Genomic DNA, 17,532 nt, shown 5'->3' with positions numbered 1-17,532 from the left:
TAATTATGAAATTAATTATTTTGATGTCTTTTAAATCAATTATTCCAAAGGTCTCACGCTTAGTAACAAGATAAAATGAAAAGTAAGAGTGAAACCCGCATTGGGCTTTGACCCACTGTTTTATCAAACTGATCTGACCCAATTTTTGATAATATTTCTGTTGGGTCCGACCTTATTATTTAAAAAAACATAAAATATTAATTTAATAATAAATTTATACCCAAAAAAGAAAAAGAATGCAGACCATAAAAAAAGTAGAACTAATGGAATGAATAATCCAAATGTTGGACCACTAAATTTGGTGTCTAATTAAGAGACTTGTACAAGTCTCTTAAGCAACATCCACGACTTCCCATCTTGCACTATATTCCACCAAATGTAGGTTTTGTCACATGACTTGTAACATATGAAATATTTGGAATATTAGGCTGCTTAACTAGGGGTTCTTTGAACTTTAAGATAATAAAAAATATAAACATTTTGACAAGATAAAGATTATAACAAAATTAAAAAATATGGAACTTAACAAATATTGATTTTCTTTTTTTGTCATACTCCTACATACAATCACATATAGCCAACTAACACCAAGCATTGCCATTCGAATCGATGCATTCGGGAGGCATGACTTGTTTAAAATATATATAACTTAAATTTATATTCATTTTACACGCGGAAAATTGTCGCTGTCGCTCCTCGTTGCATCCACCCCTGAGTGCCGAAACTACAACTGGTGGTGACCGTATCGTGGATTTATGGGTGACTTGCAAGTTTGAAACTCGAACCAGAGGCTGAGAGGGGAACTTTGAGTCTCTATCTATGGAGATGTAAATAATGCAGTGGAGTGGTGTAGACTCTACAAAGTGTTATCTTTAGATAGAGTCATAAAAACTTGTCGCATTGTGTCGAAATGAATTAACCCATTGGTTTTTCAAAGAGGGAATATGTATAAATAGCTCCTTCCACACGAATTTTCTAATAGGTAGTTAGCATATTTGACTTCTAATATATACTCAAAAGTTTCGTACTTGTAAAAATATCAATTTGTGATTATTTTTTTGGCAAAAACTTGTGTAAGACGGTCTCACGAGTCGTATTTTGTGAGACAGATCTCTTATTTGGGTCATCCATTAAAAAATATTACCTTCTAAGAGTATTACTTTTTATTGTGAATATCGGTATGGTTGAACCGTTTCACAGATAAAGATTCGTGAGACCGTCTCACAAAAGACCTGCTCTTTTTTTTTACTCAAACATGTGGTGTTTGAATAACACGTTGTGTTGATTATCTCTGTCAATATAATATATATATACTTGAACCTATCAAAAATAACAAAAACTCTTATAGACGGTTCCAACGATCAATTTTGTGGAATATTTATTTTATCGCACTCGACTCAGGAATAGATATTTTTCACGTCAAAAGTATATTTTTTACTCCAAAATGAATTGAATCGACACTTCTCGTATATATAAATCCATTTAACTGTGAACCTACTCATTAAAAAAAATACATAGTTGGTGTGTTTTTGACATTTTTAAAGAGAACATAAATATCTTAGTTTGCTTGCTTCCATATATGGTCACCCAAAATATGACAATATATGTATATATATATAAACAACCAATGAACTTAGATATATAGATATATAAAAGAAATGGAAAGCCTCTGTTCATCTTTCCTTCAAAAATTCACTTTCACTCCCTCACTCCCACGATCACAAGTTGTTCGATTCAAGATTCAATCTGTTAAAATCGACAAAATACCGACAGGAACCAGATTTCTGAATCCAGTAAAGTTGGCTCCTTCCGATGATCAGACTGAACGGAGAACAAGTAAAGTTACGAAACAATCTTTACCCAATATTATTTTCAGTTCGCTAGATCATATCATCTGTAAATACATTGATCCTCCCCTTCGGACCTCCATCGATCCAAAGCATGTGCTTTCAGGGAACTTTTATCCCACGGACGAGCTTCCTCCGACGGCATGTGAGGTTGTGGAGGGTACCCTTCCGTCGTGCCTCACCGGTGCTTATATCCGTAACGGACCCAATCCTCAGTTCATCCCCGACGGCCCTTACCACCTTTTCGACGGAGATGGAATGCTGCACTCGATCAGAATTCGGGACGGGGAAGCTACATTTTGCAGTCGTTATATCAAGACTTATAAGTACATGGTGGAGCGGGAAATTGGTAGGCCGGTGATACTCAATGTCTTCTCCGCTTTTAATGGACTCGCGGCTTCGATCGCCCGGTGCGCAGTCACTTTTGGCCGCGTTCTAGCCAGAGAATACGACCCCAAACATGGAATCGGCACCGTGAACACGAGCTTGGCGTTGTTTGATGGGAAACTTTTTGCTCTCGGAGAATCTGATCTTCCGTACAGAATCAAAATAACACCGGATGGAGATATAATCACTCTGGGCCGCCACGAATCCTTCGGAGCTCCGTTCACAACTATGACAGCTCACCCGAAAATCGACGTGGAAACCCAGGAAGCATTCGCCTTCCGACAGAGCATCACGTTCATGCCGCCATTCTTGATATATTTCAAGATAAACAAAGAAGGGGAGAAACAACCAGAAGTGCCAATATTCTCTCTACCAGAGCCTTCACTGATCCACGATTTCGCTATTTCCAAAAAGTACGCCATATTTCCCGACACACAAATCGTTATGAACCCTAAAAACATTCTTAAAGGGATGCCTGCAATCAGCGTTGATCCTAAGAAAGTACCGAGATTGGGGATCATTCCTCGAGAATCGGTAGATGAAAGTGATATGTGGTGGGTTGAAGTACCAGGGTTGAACATGGTCCACGCAGTGAATGCCTGGGATGAAGATGATGGCGGCGGCGGGGAGACCATAGTCGTCGTGGCGCCAAACGTGTTGGCGGTGGAACATGTGTTGGATCGAACGGATTTGATTCATGCATGCTTGGAAAGAATTGAAATAAATGTAAAGGAGAGGATCGTCACGAGGTGGGCGTTGTCAGCTGCAAATCTTGATTTTGCTGTTATCAATCCGGCTCATGCAGGGAAAAAGAACAGGTACGTGAAATAGTTTCACTTTTAAAAAACGTGGGATATTTGTTATTTATGACCCAAAATTTTAACAAATTAACATTCGATGCGTTTAAAATATATATAAAAATACCTCCATATTGTAGAGACGCAGAAAATTTTGAGAAATGATGCTGCTCAAATTTCTGGCAAAAATTTGTGTAAGATAGTTACGGGTCGTATTTTGTGAGACGAGTATCTTATTTGGGTCATCCATGAAAATTTTTTACTTTTTATGTTAAGAGTATCACCTTTTATTGTGAATATCGGTAGGATTGACCCGTCTCACAGATAAAGATTTGTGATATCGTCTCACAAAGAGACCTGCTTCTAAAGTTTGTTATTTAGAACCTGTGAATCATATGTGTCTACACTTGATCTTAATCTTCCGATTGATTAAATATTTCTTTGCAGGTACATTTATGCTGCTTTAGGGGCTCCGATGCCAAAGATATCAGGTGTGGTAAAAATCGACTCATCACTTTCTACAGCAGATTCCAACGATTGCACGGTGGCTAGCCGCCTATACGGACCCAAATGTTATGGTGGCGAAGCAATTTTCGTACCAAATGATCCGGAAACAGAAGAAGACGATGGATATCTAGTTACTTTTGTACATAACGAAATTACACTAGAATCCAAATTTATTGTAATGGATGCAAAATCTCCTACTCTCGAGATAGTTGCTGCTGTTAGGCTACCGCAAAGGGTGCCTTACGGGTTCCATGGGATATTTGTGCGTGACGGCGACCTTGAAAATTGCAACCAAATTAATTGTAATTAATCACATTATTGGATTTTTAATGATTTAGTCATTAAGGATGAAGCAAAAAAGTAATCAATTTATTTGTTATCAAGATTGATCATCGGGTTTCGTCGTGTTTGAGTATAAATGTTACATTTAATTAGTGACGATTCTTCATATTACTTGCATTATAGAACTCAAAATCATCAAAAAACATATCTTGTAACTAACATACACACACATATATAAAGTACAAATCCAACCATAAAAATGTTGTGTATATATATATATATGATCGTGTGGATAATGAAATTCGTATATGTTATATGCATCAAATTTCTTTAAAGATATTAGTTCCTTCCATAAATCGTGTAAATGTTCTCAAAAAATTAAACTTCCACGATACAAATCATTTCATCACATAAATTCAAAGTTTACGCTTCTTTGAATTTCAATAAAGCGAGAATCACAAGTTCAATAAAAGAAATATTAAGAAGCAAGAAAGACTAGTTTTCTAAATTTATTTTTTAGGTTTGTTATCTTAATTGTTAGAGTAGATGCATCGAATGAAATTGCATGCCTCTAGATGGCCACAAACTCTTAGAATATCGTCGCATGGATAAATTTTGTGAGAATAATGTCTTATTCGACTCGACTGTTTCCTTCCTTCGTTTTAATTTCTTAATTCTCCTTTTACATACTTATTTAATTATTATAATATACAGCAAGAGATCGCGAAAACACTACAACAAAAATAATTTTTCACAGTGCGCATTACACGCTGCAGAATTAAAAATTGTTGAAAGTCAGAGGTTTATTGACAAGCGCGCCGTGCACGCCGCAGTAAGTAACATCAACAGCGCACGACGCACGTCGCAGAAAAGAACAACGATGACACACAATGCACGCTGCAGAAAGTAACATGGACAGCGCGCATTGCATGCCGCGGAAGCCTTTGAGTTATCAAATTTTCCTCCTACTTGCCTAAAACCACAATATTAAAGTTGTCAAACTGACTTCCTACTTGCCTTAACCACAACGTCTGAAGAAAGAAAAGGAATGGAGAATATAAAAATAAAAGCAAATAACACTGGAGAGAGTGGCCATTTTAAAAATCAGATGACTCACCCCTGAGCAAGATCGATGGCGCCATTGCTTCCGATTTTGAATAGGTGACGCCTATGGTTATCAATTTCCAAAAATGATGGAACTGCATCAGAAAAACTTGAAGCATTCAAGTATTAATTTAACAAGCCGTATACGTGGAACGGGAAACTTGAAATAGAATAATATGCTACAAAGTAGTGAAATCATGTATATGTAGACTTGCCGGATTTATTAAAGCTAGTAAGGGAACCCGTTAGCAGAGGGAGCTTGCTCACTAATTTTGCTGAAGCACAAGTTTCTGCCAGTTCCCATGCTCAGACTTGTATGTAACAAAGTCTGTTCCATCTCTTCACCACACTGCATTACAAAAAACTAAAATCAACACGACAGTAAGCAATGCTTGGTTTTTACTGTTGGTTATTTGCATCAAGACTGCCACCTCATGTTCTTTTCTATTAAGTTCTCTGTTATCTTTTTTCTTTATTATTTGTTAAGTCCAGTTTAATAAGTCAACTAGCCGTTGCTAAATTATAGGCAGATTGTTAGTTTGTTATTCATTAGCCTATATATATTGTAAAGCTTCCGTTGCGAATAAATGAAGTTCTCAGCTTTCTTTTCCAATATATCTTCCATCACTTTTCATACTTTTGTGCAAAAGATCATATTCATATATTTACTCTTTCTCTTTAAACTATCAAAGTGGTATCAGAGCTCTCTTCTTAAGGGATCTGTGAATTCATTTGACTGTTTGAAATGGAAAGTGAATCTCATTTTTCATCAATGGCTCCACCAGTCTTCGATGGAGAAAATTATCAAATGTGGGCACTGCGTATGGAAACGTACTTGGACGCATTGGATATTTGGGAAGCTGTGGAAGAGGATTATGACGTTCAACCTCTTCCAGCTAATCCTACTATGGCACAGATCAAGGCACAAAAGGAGAAAAAGACAAGAAAATCAAAGGCGAAAGCATGCTTATTTTCAGCGGTTACATCAACGATTTTCACAAGAATTATGTCTCTCAAAACAGCTAAGGCGATTTGGGACTATCTAAAGGAAGAATATGCAGGAGATGAAAGAATTAAAGGGATGCAAGTTCTAAACTTGATCAGGGAATTCGAACTTCAAAGAATGAAAGACTCAGAGACAATTAAAGATTACTCTAGCAAGCTTCTTAATATTGCAAATAGAGTAAGACTTCTTGGATCTGAATTTACCAACACAAGAATTGTTGAAAAAATTCTTGTTACAGTACCTGAAAGATATGAGGCAACTGTCACTACCTTGGAAAATACAAAAGACTTGACAAAAATTTCTCTTGCTGAATTGTTGAATGCTTTGCAAGCACAAGAACAGAGAAGACAAATGAGAGAGGATACAACATCTGAAGGAGCCTTGGCAGCCAAACATCAAAATTTGACCAAATACAAAAAGAAGAAGAAGAATTTCGAACGGAATGAAGCAAGTACATCTGTTTTTCCAAAAGGAAAAAATGGAAATCAAAAAAATTCCTATCCAGTTTGCCAACATTGTGGAAAGAAGAGTCATCCTTCATTTAAATGCTGGAGGAGACCTGATTCTAAGTGTTCCAAGTGCAATCAACTTGGGCATGAAGCAGTGATATGCAAAGAAAAAGCTCATCATCAAGAAGTTGAAGCCCAAGTTGCAACTCAAGAGGATGAAGATCAGCTTTTTGTGGCATCTTGTCTTGCAAGCATTAGCTCATCTGAAAGTTGGTTGATTGATAGCGGATGCACCAACCACATGACTCATGACAAGGGACTTTTCATAGATTTCAAGCCAACTGATATCAATAAGGTAAAAATTGGAAATGGTGATTACATTTCTGTCAAAGGGAAAGGAACAATTGCCATAACAAGTGCGGCAGGTACAAAGAAAATCTTTGATGTTCTTTATGTGCCAGAAATTGACCAGAATTTGCTAAATGTTGGTCAATTAATGGGAAAAGGCTTTAAAGTAATCTTTGAAGATGGTTTTTGTCGCATTCTTGATGCCATGAGTCGGGAAACTCTCAAGGTTAGAATGAAGGGTAATAGTTTTTCTTTTGATCCCATGAAAGAAGAACTTGTTGCATATTCTACTGAAATAAGCAACACTGCAGTATGGCACAAGAGGCTCGGTCATTGTCCTTTGGAAAAGATGCAGCTCATGCAGAAAAAAAAGTTGACAATTGGCTTACCAAACTTTGGAGATCACTTGCTAAACTGTTATACTTGTCAATATGGTAAACACAGAAGAAGACCATTCCCAAAGTCAACTTGGAAGGCCACTCAAAAGCTTCAACTTATTCACACAGATGTATTCGGGCCTCAAAGAACACCATCATTAGCAGGTAGTCGGTATTACATCAGTTTTATAGATGATTTTACAAGATTTTGCTGGCTTTTCTTCTTAAAATTCAAATCAGAAGTTGCTGGAGTATTTTGAAAATTCAAGAAAATTGTGGAGAATCAGAGTGGCTGTAGGATTCAAACAGTAAGATCTGACAATGGAAAAGAATACACTTCACAAGAATTCAATTTGTTCTGCGAGAAAGCCGGCATAGAACACCAATTAACTGCTCCATATACTCCGCAACAGAATGGAGTTAGTGAAAGGCGAAACCAATATATAATGGAGATGACCAGATGTATGCTTCATGAGAAAGAGCTACCCAAGAAGTTTTGGGCTGAAGCTGCATGTACAGCAGTTTTTTTGCAAAATAGATTGCCCTCCAAGGCTTTGAAGGATAAAACTTCATTTGAGGCATGGTATGGTTATAAACCTTCACTCAAATTCCTAAGATTATTTGGTTGTATTTGTTTCTCTCACGTTCCACAGGTCAAGCGGGATAAACTAGACAAAAGGTCTGAACCAGGCATCTTTGTGGGTTATAGTTCTGTCTCTAAAGCCTACAAGGTATATCAACCTCAAACAGGGAAGTTAATTGTTAGTAGAGACGTGTTTTTCCTTGAGGAAGATAAGTGGAACTGGGAACAAACAAAAGACGCATCTACAAGCAAGATAAAATCAAGTTTGCCAATCCAAACTTCAGAAATTGAAGCGGAAACGGAAGATGATCCACCAGTCCGTGGAAGAAGATCACTTCATGATATTTATCAAAGATGCAATGTAGCCATTTGTGAACCTGCATGTTATGAAGAAGCCATTAAAGACCAAAAGTGGAAAAGGGCAATGGAGGAGGAGCTATCGATGGTAAAAAAGAACAAGACTTGGGTGCTAGTTGATAGGCCAAATGATAGAAAAATAATTGGAGTAAAATGGGTGTTTAGGACCAAGTTCAATGCTGATGGGTCTATCAACAAGCACAAAGCTAGGCTGGTTGTCAAGGGATATGCTCAAATTTTTGGAGTCGATTACTCAGACACATTTGCCCCGGTTGCCAGATTAGACACTATACGGTTGGTCCTAGCTATAGCAGCTCAAAATGGGTGGAAAATATTCCAGCTAAATGTAAAATCAGCCTTCCTAAATGGTCTACTGCAGGAGGAGATCTTTGTTGAGCAACCAGAAGGATTCATTGAAGAAGGCCATTAAGACAAAGTGTGCCTACTAAAAAAGGCACTCTACGGCTTAAAACAAGCTCCACGAGCTTGGTATAGTCGTATAGATGATCATTTATTGAGCTTGGGTTTTGAAAAAAGTCTATCGGAAGTCACTCTATATTTTAAGAAACAAGATAATGATTTTCTTGTTGTGTATTTGTATGTAGATGATTTGTTGGTGACAGGTAGCAATGCCAAGCTTATTGATGGATTCAAGCAAGATATGATGCTGGTCTTTGACATGACAGATCTTGGGCTAATGACATATTTTCTTGGCATGGAAATCAAACAAGCTGATGGAGAAGTTTTCATCTGTCAGAGAAAATATGCTAAGGAAATACTTAAAAAGTTTCATATGGAGGAATGCAAAGAAATGGCTACACCCATGAATCAAAAAGAAAGCTTAAGCAAGGAAGATGGTTCAGAAAAAGTTGAAGAAAGCTATTTCAGAAGTATGGTTGGATGTTTGATGTACCTAACTGCTACTAGGCCAGATATTCTTTTTGCTGTAAGCCTTCTCTCTCGTTTTATGCATTGTGCTACTGAAATGCATCTTCAAGCAGCAAAAAGAGTCATTAGATATATCAAAGGGACTGTTAACTATGGAGTAAAATTCAAAAAGTGTCAAAACTTCAAGTTGACAGGATTTTCTAATAGTGATTGGGGTGGATCCAAAGATGATATGAAGAGTACATCCGGGTATTGTTTTAATCTAGGATCTGGTGTGTTTTCTTGGTGTTCCAAGAAGCAAGAAATTGTGGCACAATCCACTGCAGAGGCAGAATTTATTGCTGCTACAGCAACAGTAAACCAAGCATTGTGGTTGAGAAAGTTGTTATGTGACTTACACTTGAAGCAATTAAAAGTTACAGAGGTATTTGTTGACAACCAAGCCGCAATATCAATATCGCAGAATCCAGTTTTTCATGGAAAAACCAAACATTTTAATATCAAGTTGTTCTTTCTAAGAGAAGTGCAAAAAGAAGGAGAAGTGGGCCTGATTTATTGCAAATCTGAAGACCAACTTGCTGACATATTCACAAAACCTCTTCCAGCAAACAAATTTGGGTCTCTTAGACAAAGAATTGGAGTTTGCAGCCCTTAATGCAAGGAGGAGTGTTGGTTATTTGCATCAAGACGGCCACCTCATGTTCTTTTCTATTAAGTTCTCTGTTATCTTTTTTCTTTATTATTTGTTAAGTCCAGTTTAATAAGTCAACTAGCCGTTGCTAAATTATAGGCAGATTGTTAGTTTGTTATTCATTAGCCTATATATATTGTAAAGCTTCCGTTGCGAATAAATGAAGTTCTCAGCTTTCTTTTCCAATATATCTTCCATCACTTTTCATACTTTTGTGCAAAAGATCATATTCATATATTTACTCTTTCTCTTTGAACTATCATTTACAAATGGGCTACTGCAGTTTGAGCTAAATCTGCCGGACAATAGCTCACTATTGCCCATATATACCCTCTGTTCCTGTCTATTAAGTACACAATTATAATATTTCAGAACTCAATCACTTGAAGTTCTGAGTATTTGGATTATAAATTTATCCATAGGTCCTCTCTGTGAGATTATACTAATCTCTGTTTTCGAACACTATGTGTGCACCATATGGAGACAGGAAAAAACCGATCTGAAGGCCAGCAAGATTAATCAAAAAAAAAAATATCCAACCCATAACAGAAACAATCGCAATCATCACAAAAATATAGAAACCAAAGCCTATAATGAACCAAATAAGCGCAGAAGAACCAGGGCTAGAGTTCGGGATTTCAATGCAGCAGCTAGAAAGCTTCGAGCTATGGCAATGAATGGACTGGACATATACCAAGAAAAAAAAAAAGAGGAAATCGATTATTTCTTCATTCCAATCAGAGTTATTTCTTAATATAAAAACCTTCACTGTAAAACTCAATACATGCTAAAGCAAGAGAAACGAAACAGCTGAAAAATTCCATGATAAAAAGATAGATAATCCATGATGGGAAAAAATATGGCACAATCTTTGATTTTATATCCATATTCATTATTAATATTGAGGAATCTTAAATTTAAAGTAATATTAATATTAATATCAAAAAATTCTAGACCTTATATTGATATTTTTCATGAATGTGACAAATCTTCATCTTATATCGATATTTATCAGAAACTATCTACAATAATAATAGATCTTTAACCTTGAATCAATGTTTTTCGAGAATATCTGATTTTAAATCTTAAATTTTGTTATAGATTTGGATATATTATCAATATAAATTCGTGTTGTGTTTTTCAACATCAACATAAAATAAAAAATTGTAAAGTCGTGCTACTTAAAGTTTGTGATACTTTGAAAGTATCAATATTAAATCTAAATATTATACTACTTCAAGATGACGATATAAAGAATAATAATTAAAATTATTATAAACTTAAATCTCTAAAGAACACTCGTGTTGATGTCTAATGTCTGTTAACATTGTTACAACTCTTCGATTGGTTTGCAATCCATTTACAAATTCAAGTTTTCTGATAATTATACATTATTTAATTTTCTCACATTATTTAATTTAAATATTAAAACAAAATATTCATTGGTATGTTTGTCTTCGATTCTTCGGCCATCCACATACAAATTCAAAATTTCCTTGTATTTTATTTATTTTTCTCATATTATTTAATTTAAATATTTTTTAAAAAATGATCAATTGATCTGACTACAAGAAAATTCCAAATATTTTGAAAATTAAACAAATAATTCGAAAATTAAAAAATGACTACCTATTTTATGACTCTTAGTATCCGTGCAATCAGCCCAATACATCAAATTGTATTTTCCGCTTGGAATGTATTTTCCGTGACAAAGTTTTTTTTATAAATTATCTGCTTAATTTATTGTAAATACTTTTTAATTTTTTTTGTTTTCAATTTTTATAGGGTTCGATTATTCATGGCAGTGTTAAGAATCCTGAAATGATTGAGAGGGTGAAACCAATATCCAAAGAATAACATTTATTTGCAATAAAAAAAAAAGTGTAATAGTTGCTGCTAATAACATGAAGAGTATATCTCTCATGAGATTGTCTCACGAATCTTTATCTGTGAGACCGGTCAACCCTATCGATATTCACAATAAAAATTAATACTCTTAGCATAAAAAGTAATACTTTTTCATGGATGACCCAAATAAGATATTCGTCTCACAAAAACGATTCGTGAGACCGTCTCACACAAGTTTTTGTCTAACATGAAATACAAAACAACATTCAACAAGTACAAAATTATTTTTTTAGTTGGAAAAACTCAAGTTTGCCGAATCTTTGATGAAACATTTCCGTAATATATGTATGAATTTAAATTGTTTACTGATTTAAATAATTCAGAGATGATAGACGAAACATTCTTTTTCAGTAAGATTTTAATTTTATTTTCTACAATGTCACATGAAAAACAACAAAATTCTTCTCCAAAATATCTTTAGTGTTACATCAAAAAATTCCAAAATCTTTACCACCTATAATTATATCATATGTGAGTATAATGGCAAAAACTTGTGTGAGACGGTCTCATGAATCGTATTTTGTGAGACGGATATCTTATTTGAGTCATCCATGAAAAATATTACTTTTTAGGCAAAAACTTGTGTGAAACGGTCTCACGGGTCATATTTTGTGAGACGAATCTCTTATTTGGGTCATCCATGAAAAATATTACTTTTTATGCTGAGAGTATTACTTTTTTCGTGAATATTGGTAGGGTTGACCCGTCTCACTGATAAAGATTCGTGAGACCGTTTCATAAGAGAACTACTCTATTGTTTATGCTAAAGTATTACTTTTTATTATTAATATAGGTAGGGTTGACCCATCTCACATGTATAGATTCGTGAGATCGTCTCACAAATGACATACTCAAATATAATAAATAGTTCTAATATAATATCTTTTTTGTTTGTGAGGTTCAAAATTATTTAATATTTTTATGGTAACAAATTAATATGATTATTCAAGATTATTGATATATATAATATGAACAAATATGACGAATAATTCACAAGTTTAAGATATTTTTCTTGGCAAACAGATAGACAACAAATTTCATAAGAAATCCGGATGAGGCTATGCTGCATCTGATTTTTTATCCGGTAGAACATAGCCTCACTCTTCCTATCCACGCGTACCCCTTCACTAACTAAAAATTGGCTATCGAGGGAAAGCGATCAAAAAATCATAAAGTTTAATTAATTTTTGTCTTAATTTGTAAAAAATTTTTTACTGTATATTATAAAGATCTGTTTATTTCAAATTTGTGGACTAAAACCTTGAATTCATGATAACATAATAAAAAAAATAGAACAATGTGTAAGTTAAGTGACTCTGAATGTAATTTTTATTTACAGAAATAATATATTTCTATGTTCTAATTGAAATTAATATTTCAAAACTAGTATACTAATTTTAAATTATTATTTGAATATGTTGGTTTGCATATACACACGCATAAAAAATGTGTTTTAAAAGAGAAGATTTAGAAGCTAAAATATAGAAAAACTTGGAATGTTTTATTGTTGAAAATTATAAAAGAAATATATAGATGCACAAAAGGTTAATGGTAAATTATACAATTTACAATATACAATGTGAGATTTTTTTATTAGATACTGATAATGCTCGGGTAGATTGGGAGAGCTTGGGTGGACAATCTACCCGTGGGCAATCTACCCGAGCAGAGAAGAGTGTTTTCCCTGTAAATATTGTGATATGATAGGATGAGTATGACCTGGCCTGATGGGATGATCTCGGGTGGTCTGGCCTGGTCTCCCGGGTGCTCTGTCTTGGTCTTCCCAGGTGCTCTGGCCTGGTCTGTCCGGGTGCTCTGTCCTGGACTGTCCAGGTGCTCTGGACTGGGCTGCCCGGATGCACTGTCCTGGACTGCCCGGGTGCTCTAGACTGGTCTCTCGGGTGCTTTGTCTTGGCCCGGTGCTCTATCATGGCCTGTCCGGGTGCTCTATCCACTCTTTGCATCAAATTGGAATTTGACTCGTGTAAGTTATCTTTCCGCCCGAGTCCAAGAATGACCCGAGCACTTCCCAGGGTATCACCACTCTCTCCTTAAATAGTCGGGCTAAAGTCATACTCGTTGTCCCGATGAGTCATGCTTGGTGTTCCACCGGAAAGATAATTAATTTTGACTATAAAAGCATCGGGGGCTTCATGTTTTCCAGAGATGGGATGAGGTGTCGGGCCCTCATGTCTCCCGGACTTAAATAGAATATCGGGGCCTCATGCCTCCCGGGTTTAAGTATAAGATGACGAGGCCTCATGTCTCCCGGGCTTACAAGAAGGTGTTGGGGCCTCGTGTCTCCCGGACTTAAGATAAGGTTCCGGAGTTTCATGCCTCCCGGACTTAAATAGAAGATGTCGAGGCCTCATGTCTCTCAGGCTTATTATCGATAAAATATGCTTCGATGGAATAATATTTTCCTTTCATTGTCTTTGTGTTTTATAAACTGAGAATACTTGCAATATACCCAGCCTTTAAAAATAAGTTGATTCTTCTTGTTCATAAACCTGCTTTTGAATGCCGAATTTGGAGCCTCTGAATTTTATCTATAATCAGAGTGCGGAGCCCTGAGCCGGGGGCATGTCCTGGGACTTGGGAATGGTCGAGGTGTGATGCTCCGAGCCAGGATGTAGTGCCCTGGGCTTATAATGGCCGAGGTGTGGTGCCCCGAGCTAGGGTGTAGTTCCTTGGGCTTATAATGGTCGAGGTGCGGAGCCCCGAGCCAGGGTACGGATCCCTGGACTTAGAGAATAGGCGGGGCCTCATGTCTCCCAGACTTAATATATGGTGTCGGATTTACAAGAATCTACCGGGGCCTCATGTCTCCCGGACTTAATATATGGTGTCGGGGCCTCATATTTCCCGGACTTTAAATATGGTCCGGGACTTCATATCTCCCGGACTTAAAATATGGTGTCGAGGCCTCATAGCTCCCGGACTTTAAATATGATGTCGGGACCTCGTGCCTCCCAGACTTTAAATATGGTGTCGAGGTATCATATCTCCGGGACTTTTGACTTTTCTGCTTCTCCTGTTGTATTAGTTTTATTAAAAACCAAATCACTAACCTGAAAATACTGAATCCGAATTTATTTTTGGTAGAGTGAAACTTCTCTTGTTGAGCTAAATTAGGTGACTAATATAGTTGTATGCTACTGAGTGCATATCAAATGCTCTTCCACGCCAATCCGGGATAGCTGCTGAGCTTTGAGCCCATATGAAATCCACATATATGATCTGAGTGTCGAGCTGGTCGGACTTATTTTTTAATGAAAACCATATCTACGTCTATAGATCTGATTTCCCACAGACGGTGACAATGATGATGCCCGGGTAGATTGGGTGAGCTGGGGTGGGCAATCTACCCGAGCAGAGAAGAGTGCTTTCCCTGTAAAGATTGTGATATGATAGGATGAGTATGACCTGGCCTGATTGGATGATCCCGGGTGGTCTGGCCTAGTCTCCCGGGTGCTCTGTCTTGGTCTTCCCGGGTGCTTTGTCCTGGGCTGCCCTGGTGCTTTGACCTGGTCTGCCTGTGTGCTCTGTCCTGGACTGCCCGGGTGCTCTCTCCTGATCTGCCCGGGTGATCTGTCCTGGACTGCCCGGGTGCTCTCTCCTGGCCTACCCGGGTGCTCTGGACTGGGCTGCTCGGGTGCTCTGGCTTGGTCTCTCGAGTGCTCTGTCTTGGTCTTCCTGGGTGCTCTGGCCTGGTCTGCCCGGATGCTCTGTCCTGGACTATCCGGGTGCTCTATCCTGGCATGCCCAGGTGCTCTGTCCTGGACTGCCCGGGTCAAACAATCTGCACACACTCAACAAGATAATGTCAGTGGGGCGCCAGAAGGGTTTCCGGCGTAGCCACTCTGATGCTCAAGTAAGTACAAGGTTCACCAAGTAGAGAGAGAATTTATTGAATGCAGTAGATTGCAATGTCTGTTTAAATGAGCAAACCTGGGTATTTATAAGGGAGAATATGACCTCGATTATAGTGCATGGACACTGTTCCTGATTAGACAGCTGCCCATGCCCTGTCCTCTGACAGCTGCGCATGCTTTGTCATCTGACAACTGCCCATGCCCTGTATTCTGACAACTGCCCATTTCCTGTCATCTGTTAGTAGGCATGATGACCCATACTGTTCGGGTGACCTGAACCCTAGCGAAAGTACCCTGGTTGGGCTGGAGTACCCTGTCTAAATTTTACCCACGCTCTACTCTTTGCATCAAATTGGAATTTGACTCGTGTAAGTTCTCTTTCCCCCCGAGTCCAAGAATGACCCGAGCCCTTTCCAGGATATCAGATACCATGCATAGTTTTACTAAAAATAAACTATACAATATACAGCAAAAAAGTTGGAGTTGTGTCAATTGTAGGTGGTTTGGGTCTATCTCTAAATGTGCTCAGCCCATGAGAATAGGTGGTGGAGACGAGGCAAGTTGGAGTTGTGTCAATTGTAGCTAAGGGATCGGAGATGAGTAATATTGTGAAGATGATATAAGAGGTTTCTTTAGGAGTTGGGGTGTGGAAGGTGAATGAAGTAGTCCAAGTTGGTTGTACGAATTGTAGCTAAGGAAGATGACAAAGATAAAGAAGATGTAAGGTCCAATATATGATAACTTAATCCAACTGTATGTAAATCTAGGGAAAATGAAAAATGACTAATTAAATGGTTTTAATTGCATAAATTTAATATGATGTGCATCGCTACATGTTTAAATAGGGTTTTCTGTTAGAATACATAAAACTGTGTTTTTAATATTATTCGAGACGAGATCGAGGAACGAAGACCGGCGAGCATATAAGAGAAAATATTTTTATTAAATGATTATTTTTAATTGTTTAATGTGTAGTCTAATAAATGTTAATGTTTATTTTAAATGTCCATGGAATTTTATGATGAAACGTTAACGCTAACAGACATGTTGTATTCTTGGGTTAAAAGAAAAATGATTTATAATGCATGAATTTTTATAAGTGATGGAAATATGATAATTTGAAGGAGGTGAATTGATTGTGACTAATACAATGATACGATGATATGTATGGTCAAAACTCAGTTGACGGGTGAGAATGTCGTTGATGTCTCCGTCGCCCGGTACTGTTGTAATACGTAGATGGATCCATCGACCTACAGCTAATATGAAAGTCACAATTGAGGATCTGAATTCAATAAAAAGTGAAACGTATACGTATATATGTTCAAAGAAAATATGATATGATGTGCTCAAAGGAAAACGTTAAAGAATATGTCATGAAAAGCTATTTTATTAAAAGTATTTTCACTGTTGCTTGTGAATGTATATGTATTACTTGTTATCATGATTAAGGTTTGTTGAGTCAATAGACTCAATAAGTGTGATCGATGCATGTGAGCATGAGATTGATGTAAATGGAGGTCTTGATGGTGGATCTTGCTGGAATGAAGGTACATACAACCCGAGGACCATCGCTAGTTTTCTGCAAATAAAACTATTTTATGATTTATGATTACTTAAAAAATTTTATACTTATGATGCTTCGAGAGGTTTTTGAGAGGATGTTAGGTTAATTTATTTTTGAAATAATATTAGTTTAGGTGGTTGACGTTTCATGGCTTTAAGCTTTGAATTACTTTTTTCAGAATTTTTAAATAATAGTTGGTTGATTTATTTTAAATAGTATAAAAGTATTTTGAAAATATATATATGTATGTACATAGTAATTTCGGCCGAATACTTGGAAAAAAAATTTTCTAGTGCATTTAAAAAAAAAATGAGACGAGTTAGGAGGTGTGGCGGGAAAAGAGGTGGGGAATCAAATAGGTGCTAAGGAGATAAGGATAAGCTTGGGAATTAGGGAATCGAGGATTTGCCAAGGAGCTGAGGAAGTGCTAAGGAGTTAGGGAAGAGCCGATGAGGTGAGAAGCGGAGGAGTAGCATGGGTGAGGAGCTCATCCATGGAGGCCTCGCCCTTAACCTGAGCCTCGCCTCAGGAGCGAGCTCACCCTTGCGCTTGCCCTAGT

At 37.0% G+C, this 17,532-nt stretch overlaps 1 protein-coding gene and 2 long non-coding RNA genes across 3 annotated transcripts in view; 2 read left to right on the top strand and 1 right to left on the bottom strand.

The window, feature by feature from the left end:
- The window catches only part of LOC142542970 (uncharacterized), a 39,135-nt gene extending 33,861 nt beyond the window's left edge, over window positions 1-5,274 (top strand). The window contains exon 2 of the long non-coding RNA XR_012819607.1: window positions 5,162-5,274. This is a non-coding gene — a long non-coding RNA (uncharacterized LOC142542970). The remainder of the gene's footprint in view (window positions 1-5,161) is intronic.
- LOC142542965 (putative carotenoid cleavage dioxygenase 4, chloroplastic) lies at window positions 1,644-3,930 on the top strand. The gene is made up of 2 exons (XM_075649904.1): window positions 1,644-3,052; window positions 3,479-3,930. The coding sequence occupies exons 1-2, from the start codon at window positions 1,659-1,661 to the stop codon at window positions 3,846-3,848; spliced, it is 1,764 nt and encodes a 587-aa protein (XP_075506019.1). The 5' UTR covers window positions 1,644-1,658; the 3' UTR covers window positions 3,849-3,930.
- On the bottom strand, window positions 5,140-10,599 carry LOC142542967 (uncharacterized). Its single transcript, XR_012819605.1, has 3 exons — window positions 10,393-10,599; window positions 10,242-10,305; window positions 5,140-5,273 (listed from the first exon to the last, which is right to left on the bottom strand). It is a non-coding gene; the product is annotated as an uncharacterized LOC142542967 (long non-coding RNA).
- Window positions 10,600-17,532: the final 6,933 nt, after the last annotated feature.

Source organism: Primulina tabacum, chromosome 4, assembly GCF_025594145.1.
Source record: "Primulina tabacum isolate GXHZ01 chromosome 4, ASM2559414v2, whole genome shotgun sequence".
Classification (NCBI taxonomy): Eukaryota; Viridiplantae; Streptophyta; class Magnoliopsida; order Lamiales; family Gesneriaceae; genus Primulina; species Primulina tabacum.
The sequence above is the reverse complement of the archived record's forward strand: the minus strand, read 5'-3'. Positions and strand labels throughout refer to the sequence as shown.

Coding starts and splice junctions, on each gene's coding strand:
- LOC142542965 (XM_075649904.1), top strand. CDS start 1,659: ATGGAAAGCCTCTGTTCATCTTTCCTTCAAAAATTCACTTTCACTCCC. Junction 3,053..3,478: donor CATGCAGGGAAAAAGAACAG/GTACGTGAAATA, acceptor ATTTCTTTGCAG/GTACATTTATGCTGCTTTAG.